General features: G+C 45.8%; 1 protein-coding gene across 2 annotated transcripts in view; it reads left to right on the forward strand.

Moving 5' to 3' along the window:
* Positions 1–9,581, forward strand: part of HRH2 (histamine receptor H2) — a 34,173-nt gene extending 24,592 nt beyond the window's left edge. Inside the window, exon 4 of one of the 2 annotated variants that reach the window (XR_550761.1) lies at positions 6,587–6,654. Coding sequence is in view for 1 of the 2 variants with exons in the window: in XM_008576452.1 (XP_008574674.1) it covers positions 6,587–6,779 (193 nt within the window). In the remaining variant the exon portion in view is untranslated. Of the gene's footprint in view, positions 1–6,586 lie in introns of both variants that reach the window. The other variant, XM_008576452.1, reaches the window with a different exon arrangement.
* Positions 9,582–12,095: the final 2,514 nt, after the last annotated feature.

The following is a 12,095-nucleotide window of genomic DNA, read 5'->3' on the forward strand; positions in this document are numbered from 1 at the left end:
CTTCCAACAACTAGAAAATACATATTTCTTTCAAGCATACATGGAACATTTAAAAAGTGGAACATTTAAAAAGTGGATCATGTCCTAGACTATGAAGCAAGTATCAACATGTTTCAAAGAATTATCTTCACACAGAAAAATTATTCGACCACAACAAAATTAAATTAAGTAACGACAATAGCAAAACCCTCACATATTTGCAAACACATGTCTTAGTAGATCATGAGATGAAGAAAAATCTTTATGGGCATTAAAAAATATTTTAAAGTAAACAACAATGAAAATAATGGACATCAAAACTCATAATATGCCACTAAAGCTCCATTCAAAAGGAAATATATTGCCTTAAGTGTTCATATTTCAAAAGTAAATTTGAGGGCCGGCCCAGTGGCGCACTGCTACAGTGCGCCGCTTGGGAGCATGGTGGCGCTCCCGCTGAGGGTTCAGATCCCACATACAGACCGGTTCCTGCTCACTGGCTGAGCAAGGTGCGGGCGCAGCACCGAGGTTTGCGATTCCGTTGCCGGTCCCGGTCCGGTACGGGCGCGACACAGGGTTGCAATCCGTTGCCGGACATGAAAAAAGACAAAAAGGAAAAAAAAAAGTAAATTTGAAATTTAATGGTCTAAACACTGAATTTAGGAAGTTAAAAGGAGCAAAATAAATTCAGATAGTAAATGGAAGAGAACAGTAGAAACAAAGGCAGAAATTAATGAAATAGAAGGTAAAGATCTAATAAAGAAAAGAGTTACAAAACCAAAAGTTAGTTGTTTGAAAATTTTGGCAAAACTTGTTAAGATAAAAGGGTAAACAACATAAGTAAACAATATGAAGAATGATGGGGCAATGTAGATATTGCAGATATTAAGAAAAAAATAAGAAGACTGTGATCAATTTTATACCCAAAACAAGGAAGAAGGAAGGTGGCGTAAATAAACTCCTGGGTAAACAGAATTTGTCAAAACTGATTTGGGAAGAAATAGAAAACCTGAGTGATCCTATTACCATTAAAAATAAATAAAATGAATAAAACACCAGTAGTACTTGGCTTTGCAAATAAGTTCTACCAAACACCAAAAGAACACAGATCATTGCAGTCCTACACAAACTCCCTCGGAGGAGGGAGAAGAGGGAAACTCCTACCCGTTTCATAAGGGCAGTATACTGTAGATTCAAAAACGAGTACGAGACTAGCAGAGGGCTTCCAGGCAAGATGGCAGAATAGATGGTCCCCAGCATTTCTCTCTCCCACAATTCAACCAATTTACAGCTATTAAAAAGCAANCCTATGGACCCATATAGGAGCAAGGAGCCGCAGACAACAGAAAAAAGGAAATGCTCAGAGATTGGTGAATCATTGCAAGGGACCAGAGCACAGTCCGTCCCATGGGAAGTGTTTGGAGTAAGGGCGGTGGGGGAGAAGGAAAAAGAGGGAAACTCCTACCCGTTTCATAAGGGCAGTATACTGTAGATTCAAAAACGAGTACGAGACTAGCAGAGGGCTTCCAGGCAAGATGGCAGAATAGATGGTCCCCAGCATTTCTCTCTCCCACAATTCAACCAATTTACAGCTATTAAAAAGCAATGACAGCCAAGCTGGGGCTGCTAGAGCTGAGAGGAAGAGGAGGAGAGACCTACAGAGTTCATGAAGGGGGAGAAGCCATGAAGAGAGAACAAAAGGACCACTCCCACCATTTTGAGCCCCCATCGCTTCAAGGCTGGAGCTGGTGAGCACACGGAGTGAGAGCTGGCAAAAGCCACAGCTGTGCCTTTCATATGAAGTTACTTGGAGGTGGCAGAGGAGAAGAGTGTCTCGGTGGCCCTCAGGCCAGCCAGACCACTAACAGGGTTCCTATGGACCCATATAGGAGCAAGGAGCCGCAGACAACAGAAAAAAGGAAATGCTCAGAGACTGGTGAATCATTGCAAGGGACCAGAGCACAGTCCATCCCATGGGAAGTGTTTGGAGTAAGGGTGGTGGGGGAGAAGGGCCCACCAGGGTAACCCTGAGGCACAGCATGGACAGCTGATCTGCCTTCCAATCAGCACAGGACCACTCAGCAGAGACTGGTCAGTAACATAGAATGGCGGCAGGTACAGTTTGCTGAAAAGACTCAGGCCCAGACCAGAGTTTCCACACAACCCAGGTGTACCAGATCTCACAAGACCCAGAAGTACATACAATGTCAACAGTTAAAACCTGAGCTGCACAAAAAGCCTTCCCCAGAGAATTAGCAGCAAAGTGGCAATTTAGCTCAACTACAGGGCTCAAGTGCTGGTTCCCACAGAAGTTCCCCCATTACAGAAGAAAGCAAAGGACAACAAATTAGTTCCAGTGCAATTTGAGTGGTGGAAACAGTGAATAGAACTGAACACAGAACTGAAAAGAAAAAACAAAATACCCACAGATCAGAGACAAAGTTTGATATTAACTAGTAAAGGCCTAACACCTTTAAAACACCTATAGAACACCTAAGAACACCTATAAAATCTAGAAGGACCAGAAGCCCCTGGGCTCCCAAGCCAGGGCAATAGAGGGCCAACAGCCTCAGACACACCCCACAATATCCACAACCAGCCCAGCGACAACCACCAATCACCACAGAAAGCACCCAAGACTCCTGATTTGGGGCAGTGGAGGACTGAGGGCCTCAGCCACACCCACCTGAAATCTGCATCCAGCCCAGCAATGACTGAGCCATTGCTGGAAACCCCCTGATCTCCCCTGATGGAATGAGAGGGGTGCCACGGGCCTCAACCAGCACCCCCTTCCTACTCCTCCCACCCTATTTCCTTCCTCTTCCCTTCTCCCCCTCACCCACAATTGCTCCATAACAACATCTTAGAACATAAAAATAATAATAATATGAATAAATGGATAAATTATTAAAAATAAATAAATAAATTTTTAACAAACATGAGTATGAGAAGGAAAATTACAATATAATCAGAAACAAGAGCACAAGTACAAAAATTCCAAAGTATTAGCAAACGCAATCCAGCAATATTTTTTAAAGAAAAATACAATACCTCATAACCAAGTTAGATTTATACAGAAGAGAAGTAGCTTTAGTATTAGGAATTTTATTAATGTAACTAAGCTCATCAATGAATTAAAAAACAAATTTTATGATTATATCAATAGAAGCAGAAAAAATATTGGACAGACTTTAGTACCATTCATGATTTGAAAAACAAAAAACAAAATTTCAGCACACTATGAGTTGAAGAGAATTTTCTTAATGTGTAGAAGTATTAATGAAACACTTCGAAGATGAGGAACAGGCCTGGTTATCACACTCCTATCCAATGTCTTACTGGAGGTCAACACAGAAAGATAAGAAAAAGAAAAAAGAATGAGAAAAGAAGGAAACTATTGTTATTCATAGTTAATAACCATCATGTATATAGAAACGAAAAAGTACCTACAGACAAATTATTACAGTGAATGAGAGAATTCAGCAGCATTGCCAGACGTAAAATCAATGTACCTTGTCAACTTTCATAAAGTACCACTTATAATAACAGTTATAAAATTAGACATTGAAGAAGACCTAAGTAAATATCTTTCAATCATTTTATATTTTTCTTCATAAAAATTTGGAGTTTTTTCTGTTGTTGTTGTTAAATTAGTATTTCAGTGTCTTGTGATTTTTGTTGTTATTGTAAGCAGTATCCTTTTTATAGATTACATTTACTATCTGTTGCTGATACATAGACAGAGAATTGAGCTCCATATGTGACACTGAATTTTATATATTGATCTCATGCCCAATAACCTTGTTATGCCTCTCATATTAATTCAGATAACTTGTAGATACTAGACTCAATAGTATGAAGATGTTTGTCCTCACCAAATTAATTTGTACATTCAGAACAATTCCCATTAAAATCCAAGCAGTGTTCTCTTAGAAACTGACAAGCTGATTCTAAAATTTACATAGTTAAGAATAAGTCAGGAATAGCCAAGACTTCTCAAGGGAAAAAAATAAGATATAGCAATTAAGCCCTTGTGACAGTGCTGCAAGGACAGACAGACAGACCAGCGGAAAAGAACAGAGAGTTCGGCTAGCACTATAGATCAGTGGGAAAAAGTCAATAAATAGTCTTTGGATATTGAAACTGGGGGACAAGGTAGAGGAAATGAGGAAATAAAACAACATTGAATCTCACATGATACACAAAAACCAATTCCCGATAGGTTAAATATAAAAAACAAAAATTTAACTTTTACAAGAAAATATAGGATATATTTGTGACCTTGAGGTAGGAAAGGATTTCTTAGATAAGGACCAAGAAACCAAACCACAAAGGGAAAATAGATAAACTTGACTATTGAAATTAAGAAATTCTGTTTTTCTAAAGACGTCATAATAAAGCGAGTGAAAAGACAAGCCACAAACTGGGAGGAGATTTGCAACACAAATCAAAGTGGTGGTAATCAGACATATGTAAAGACCTCTGTGCATCAGTAAGTAAAGGCAGGGGGCGGAGCGGGATGGGGAGAGAAGAAAGGAAGAGAAGAAAAGAGAATGAGGAAGGAAGAGAAAGGAAGGGAGGAAGAAAAAAGTAAAGAAATGGATAGAAGACCATCCATAAACAGGCATTTCAAAGAAGAAATGTGAAGGGCCAATAAAAACAAAAAGGACTTCAACCTCATTAGTAATCAGGGAAACATAAATTTAAAGAAAAATGAGATTCTATTTCACACCCACCAGACACAAAATTTCAAGAAGCCCAACAAAGCCAGATGTTGGTGAGTACGTAATAAAACAATGGCCTTCTCCTGCCCCACTGATGGGAAGGGGACCAGTACCGGCACTTTGGAAAGCAATTTGCCCAAACCTACTAAATGTGAATGGAGCCATCTACACTCACGACTTAGCAATTGAATTCCAGATAACTACTCTAAAGAAACTTTTACACGTGTGCACCAGGGGACAGGTCTAGGGATGTCCCAAGCAGTATTTTTTGTAACGGCAGCAAACTGGAAACAATGGGTAAACACACTGAAGTACACTCATGCAATGGAATCCTCTATGACAGTGAAAATGGCATAGCGGTGAGCCCGTCTACACTGTTTAATCCCCAAAACATAATGTTATACAACAACAAAAAGTTCAGTACAGAAAAAAAATCATGACACATTTACATAAAGGTAAAATGCAGGCAGAACAACACACTGTATTGTTTAAGGATAGAAGAGTTTGATTAAACAAGTCAGGTGCTGGTAAAGTTTAGTTTCTTAACCTAAGAGATGGTTACACTGGTATTTATTTTAATATTCTTTAAACCATGATTATGTGCTTTACATAGAGTCTCTTTGGATGACTGATGTATTTTATTTTAAAATATTTAATGACTGAATGTAACAAAAAGATATGTCTGAGTAGAGGAATTATTTGTCAATTTTTGTGTTCTGACATTTTACTATGAACATGTGATATTTCCAAAAGAGTACTATTGTAAGTGATTTTTAAGCCCTCTAGAAGAAGAGAGGTAGTTATTTCCTAGCTTGGAGTTAGATTTTCTTCAATAATTTCACTGTTTTCAGTGAGAGTCATTTTCCCAGAGCCACAAGCCGTGTCTGGAATGTTAACCCAAGGGCAGATACCCGCCTGCTTGGTCAAATATGTACACTGCTACCATGGAAAAGGACACCTGAAGCCTCTGAAATGCCAGAGGCGTGACCTTGAGGTGCAGGTGAGGGTGGGGGTTCTGGGGAGGGAGGGGCTGACCAAGCTACAGGGAGAGCTTGGGTCACACCAGGCCTCCAGCAGTGGCCCAGCCAGGATGTGCCCACACAGTGAGGGTGTTACAGGCTATGTCCCTGCTCACAAACCCTTGCAAAGCCAGGCTCCAAACCCACACCTGACGTCAGATAGACTTTACAGAGAGGCACAGTGCTTGCCCCTCACTCTATGTGGAAGGGAGGGGAAAAGGGACTGTGATCTCCCAATGTGTTCACAACTGATGTTAATGCAAGGCAGAGTAAATCTTTGAGTCTTTTTCTCCCAACCTCCCCCAGCCTATGCAATGCATGCTATAAATGCTCTGCACCCATTTCATTAAGATTTGGAAATTGCAAACACTAACTGTGCTCCTACTATGAGCCAGCCTATGTGTGGCATGCTTTAACATGTATTTCTTAACACTGAATTATTTCAAGAGTTGGAAAGGTAGATATTTTTACATCAATTTGAGATTCAGAGAAGTTAAGTAACTTGACCAAGGTCACCCAGCATGTTAGAAGCAGAGTTGGGATTTGAAAGCAGATCTACTGAATGCTCCTCCTTGTGAGTTGAAGGGAAGTCTCTGTTGCCTGTGGACAGCCTGGGCGGCAAAGGGTCCTGTGGCTCAGCCCATCCCACCCTTCGTGGGGCCTGCCTTAGTAGAAGCAAAGTTGAGAGGCTAAGCCCTGGCCCCATCTGTGGACAGCCTGGGCGGCAAAGGGTCCTGTGGCTCAGCCCATCCCACCCTTCGTGGGGCCCGCCTTAGTAGAAGCAAAGTTGAGAGGCTAAGCCCTGGCCCCACGGGCCTTGCTCAGTGGCCACCTCAGCCCTGACCTGTGCTTGTGTCTCCTCAGGAAGCCAGCACTGTCCTGCACCATGTGCTCCAGCAATCTCCTGAGCTGCTGCAAGAGCCTGTGGGGGCTTAGGTTCCTCCAAAGACACATGGGAGGCCCCTTGAAGAAGCAATTGGAGGAGCCACTGTCTGAGGAGCCACTGAGGACACCACCCCAGGAAGTAGTGAGGACACTGCCCTCCGAGACTGTCTAGACACAGCCCCAGGACACTGAAGATACTGCTCCTGCTCACTGAGATTTGACTCCTGGAGCCACGAAGGACCCAGCCCCCAAAGCCACCGAGGATGCACCCTAGACTGAGTCTGGCGGTTCCTAAAGCACACGGCAGGCACTGGGGTATTCTGGCCTAGCATGCTGAGCATTCCCAGACGGGTACTCAGGACTCCTCTGGGGCCAGCTGTGCTGAATCCCATGGGTTCAAAGCTCACACTGGTGCTGCTGGCCCTATGAAGAGAAACAGCAGGAAATACAGGGATGTGTGCACATGTGTGTGCATAGATGTGTACCTGTAGGAACATATGTGTTGTCTGAGCAAGGCAGAGGGTATTGCTATAAAGCATTGGCCTCTCACTCCCTCATGGGTTCTGCAAGAGGAAGGAAAGGAAGGAAATTAGCCTTTAACAAATACCCACTGTGTGCCAGATACTTCACCTGTGTGAGCTCTCATAATCCTTATACCAACATGAGCTTATGGTAGAGATCACCACCCCAACTTTACAGAGATGGAAACCGAGGCTTAGAAAAATATGAGGCCTGCCCAAGACACTCAGCTAGAAAGTGTGCCTGGCACGTAGAAGGCGCTCAGAAAATATTTGTTGGATGGATGGATGGATGGGAGATTGCATGAAAGTCAGGCCTCAGCCCGTGCTCTTGACTCTACACTACTGCGTCTCAGGAGAGAGGTCAGGCATTTCTTTGACTCAGCCTACCCTCCTCCTGGCAAGGCTTATACCCCAGAGGCTGGGGATTCCTCCAAGCTACCATATGACTCTCTCTGGTGCTTGTCATCAACTAGAAGTGGTGTGCAGAGGACTTGCCAGGAAGCATGCCCGTTGACCAGGCGCAAGGGAGGGAGAGCCGGAGGTGGAGGAAATGTAGATGGTGAAAGGGGGAGTTGGCCCAGCAGCGCCGTCTGCTGGCTGTGTGAGCCGGGGCACATCACCAGACCCTCTAAGCAGCTTTTCACTCCTCTGTCCAAGGGAGTAAGCTATCCTTTCCTATTTACAGGATTGTTGAAGAGACCCCAGGAGATGAGGGTGTCAATAGACTTCCACCCCCAGGGCTTCTCAGTGGCATCCCTCCTCGCTGACCACTGCCCCTCCTGACACCTGCTCTGCCTCAGTTTCCAAGACCCCTCTTGGTTTTCCACCTCCCTGTCCACCCACGTCTTTTCAGTCTCTTTTGCAACTCATCATCCTCTACCTGGACATTAAAGGTGGCCATTCCCCACGGCTCAGTCCTGAGTCTTCTTTCTCTTCTCACTTCAACGTCTCTTCCTCTGTGACTCCACCTATCTACACCCGTGACTTCAGTTGCAAGGCACGAGATGATTGTTCACAGATTTACAACTGCAGCCAGGCTTCTTAGGGAGGCTTCAGACCTACCGCTGCCCCCACAACACCTCCACCTGGATGTTTCAAAGGCTCCTCACTTTTAGCCTGTCCACACCTACACTCTTGACCTCTCCCTGCACCTGCACCTCTCCCAGAGTCCCTCTTCTCAGAAAAAAAGCCCCACCGTGGGCTTCAAAGGCTGAGGGTCAACCTTGGCACCTCCTTTCACCTCAGTCCTCGTGGTCAGCCCTCTCAAGTCCTAGCTCCCACGTGGATCCGCCATCCTCTTCATTCTCTCTGCCTTGTCATCCCTCAATCCGACCACCATCGTCTCCACCAGGACAATTGGAACAGCTTCTGACACCTCTTCTCTGCATTGGCTGCCCCCCTTCCTCCAGTCCACTCTCCACCCAACAGCCAAAGTGAACTGTGCAAAATGCAGACCTGACCACTTCACACACATGGTAAAACCATCTCAGCATGGCCCTCAGACCCTGCGTGGTCAGCCCTACATGTCCCTCAGCCTCCTCCTGCACATGCTCCCCTTCATCACTTCACTCCAGCCCTACTGGCCTCTTCCTTTGTGGTTATTTAACTCACTTTGCTCCTTCCAGCTGCCAGGATGGGCACGGTGCTGTTTCCATGTCTCAGAATGCTCTTCAGGCCTTTTGGGCCACGTAGGTCCATGAGATCTCAGCTAAAATGTCGCTTCCTTGAGGAAGTCGTCCTTGACCCTCCATACGAGGTCAGGCCCCCTGCAGCACACCCTCAGCACTTTCCTTGGAAGCCACTGACAAGGCTATAACGCTACATGATCATTTGTGTGATTCCTTGAACCTTGTCTGTCTCCTCTACTCATGAGGCCATGGGTCCTGCCTGTTTTTGTTGACCAAAGTCTATCCCCTAGAAGAGTGTTTAGCACATAGAAGGAGCTCAATAAATATTTGTTGGATGAATGAGCAGAGAAAATATAGAGCACAGAGAGTGGGCAAAGCAGATACTTTCAGCAGTTTATCTGCCAATGAAACTGAAGATATGATTTGCCCATATCACCCCTAGAGATGCTTAGTCTTTTGGCTGAATTCCTTCTGGAAGCCCCAGAATCCCTTCCTCAGAAGTTTTCCTAGGAGTCTGAGGCAGGTGGGTCTCTAAGTCATGGCCAAGGAGCTGGAGGCATAAGACCTTGAGTGCAAATAAACTGGTCCAGCTGATCACAGACTCGGCAGCACAGGGCTCCCACCCAAGGTGCCCAGCGCCACCTGCCACTGCAGAGGACTCCTTCAGGTCTGTGGCTGGCCGCCCCTATCCTTCTGGAGGTGTCCTGGAGCATGCGCTGGTAGCAGAAGTGGGGTGCATGCTTCCTGGAGGAGGAACATCTGTGGTGGGACCCTGCACCCATGTTCTGTGTTACCACTGTGTTCCAATAAAACCATTGAAACAGATGCTGCCTTGCGGTTTTATTTTTTAACTTCCTGGTGAGGAAATACTCTCCAAACTTCATCATACGGTGTCTTGATTTAGAAGAAGAGTTATGATAAAATTCTGGGGTAAAGGCCAAATTGAAAATTGCCATAAAAAGTAAGGAGGTTTGCTGGAAGCTAGGTTTCATCTTCAAAGACCACATCGAAAATGAAAGAAGGGCTGGTGAGAAGGACTAGGCCTTCATCCCACTCACCGGGTGAGCCAGGTACAGGGTAGCTGCTCAGTCAGTGTTTGTGGAGTGGAATATTTCCAAAATTGTCAGACACAGAGATGTCTTTGTTAAGTGAGAGAAAAAGACATCTTTAAAATGGAAAACGTGCCAATCAAGGAAGCCCACAATAGAGAGTAGCTGAGGGAGACGCAAGTAAGAAATCAGGCCAAGAGAAAATTCACTGATTTTGTGCAAGGAAAGAATCCCAAAGATGCTGATGAGGATTTCTGAGAAGGAAGGGAGCTGGCCAGCGTCAAGGACACTGTCTGATGATCGTGATACCAGCCGTGAGCAGTATCCCCTGGGGAGGAAGCGGGGAGACTGGAAGTGTTTCTGAGAAGGAAGGGAGCTGGCCAGCGTCAAGGACACTGTCTGATGATCGTGATACCAGCTGTGAGCAGTGTCCCCTGGGGAGGAAGCGGGGAGACTGGAAGTATGGGATTCTGAACTTCAGGCCTCGCAGAAGAAACCATTAAGACACACCTTGAATCTTCACAGGAAGCGGAGAAGAGATTGTGAGTAAATCAAAGCTCACAGGAACTGCTCTGCTCAAAATGTTTCAGGGGAAAGGCAGAACCACAGGAAGCGGAGAAGAGATTGTGAGTAAATCAAAGCTCACAGGAACTGCTCTGCTCAAAATATGTTTCAGGGGAAAGGCCTCAGGAACTGCTCTGCTCAAAATGTTTCAGGGGAAAGGCAGAACCGTGTGAGGGAGGCTTGGGAAAGGTGGAGGTAGCGAGCTGAGCTGATGAGCTGTCCCTGCCTGAACTGCTAACCGCAAACCCTGACCATGAGTGCGATGAATATTGGGGCAATTTATAGGAAACCAGCCCGGGGTGAAGCCTGAAAACTACAATTTCCAGAATCCTGTTCCAGAAGAAGCCTGAAAACTACAATTTCCAGAATCCTGTTCCAGAAGGTTCAGATTCCACCAGTGGGAATCAGAAGAAAAGCAAAAGCCATTATTGCCAACTAGGCAAAGGGGAAAGGGGAAGGAGACCGGAGAGGCCAGCAAGAACTACCGCAGGGAGTGCGGCACCAGAGCAGGTGGCGGGCAGCGGGGGCCTGGCGGCTGCATTGAGAATCATACCTCGTCCAGCAGTGGGGCTAAAAGGACAAGGACTGTCTTATGAATATAGCATTTGGACTTCTGTTGGGGAAATAGATCAGAGGCAGAGGCAGAGGGCACGNAGAGAAAATTCACTGATTTTGTGCAAGGAAAGAATCCCAAAGATGCTGATGAGGATTTCTGAGAAGGAAGGGAGCTGGCCAGCGTCAAGGACACTGTCTGATGATCGTGATACCAGCCGTGAGCAGTATCCCCTGGGGAGGAAGCGGGGAGACTGGAAGTGTGGGATTCTGAACTTCAGGCCTCGCAGAAGAAACCATTAAGACACACCTTGAATCTTCACAGGAAGCGGAGAAGAGATTGTGAGTAAATCAAAGCTCACAGGAACTGCTCTGCTCAAAATATGTTTCAGGGGAAAGGCCTGTGTGAGGGAGGCTTGGGAAAGGTGGAGGTAGCGAGCTGAGCTGATGAGCTGTCCCTGCCTGAACTGCTAACCGCAAACCCTGACCATGAGTGCGATGAATATTGGGGCAATTTATAGGAAACCAGCCCGGGGTGAAGCCTGAAAACTACAATTTCCAGAATCCTGTTCCAGAAGGTTCAGATTCCACCAGTGGGAATCAGAAGAAAAGCAAAAGCCATTATTGCCAACTAGGCAAAGGGGAAAGGGGAAGGAGACCGGAGAGGCCAGCAAGAACTACCGCAGGGAGTGCGGCACCAGAGCAGGTGTCGGGCAGCGGGGGCCTGGCGGCTGCATTGAGAATCATACCTCGTCCAGCAGTGGGGCTAAAAGGACAAGGACTGTCTCATGAATATAGCATTTGGACTTCTGTTGGGGAAATAGATCAGAGGCAGAGGCAGAGGGCACGTGAGGAGCCCACAGCAAGCGAGGGTCAATGGTAACATTTCATGAGGACCTGCCCACTGCAGACCTCAAGCTACATCCTGGGCACCCAAAGGAATCAGGGACTCACGCCCTCCAGAGAGATGGGTGTGTACCTAAATTTACAGTGAAATTAGAGAAAGAATGGGACATGGGGTGAGTGGGGCCCTATTGAGTTGGGGAGGGAGCTGCAGTGTGCGGAGCATGGGGGGATGGACTCCGGCAGCCGGGAAGTTCTAGAGGGAAACACCGCTGGTGCACCCTGGGCCAGGCAGTGTTCAAAAACAGTCTGGAAGCATGGTGGGTGCTAG

This window comes from Galeopterus variegatus, unplaced genomic scaffold (genome assembly GCF_000696425.1).
Source record: "Galeopterus variegatus unplaced genomic scaffold, G_variegatus-3.0.2 Scaffold1354, whole genome shotgun sequence".
Lineage (NCBI taxonomy): Eukaryota > Metazoa > Chordata > Mammalia > Dermoptera > Cynocephalidae > Galeopterus > Galeopterus variegatus.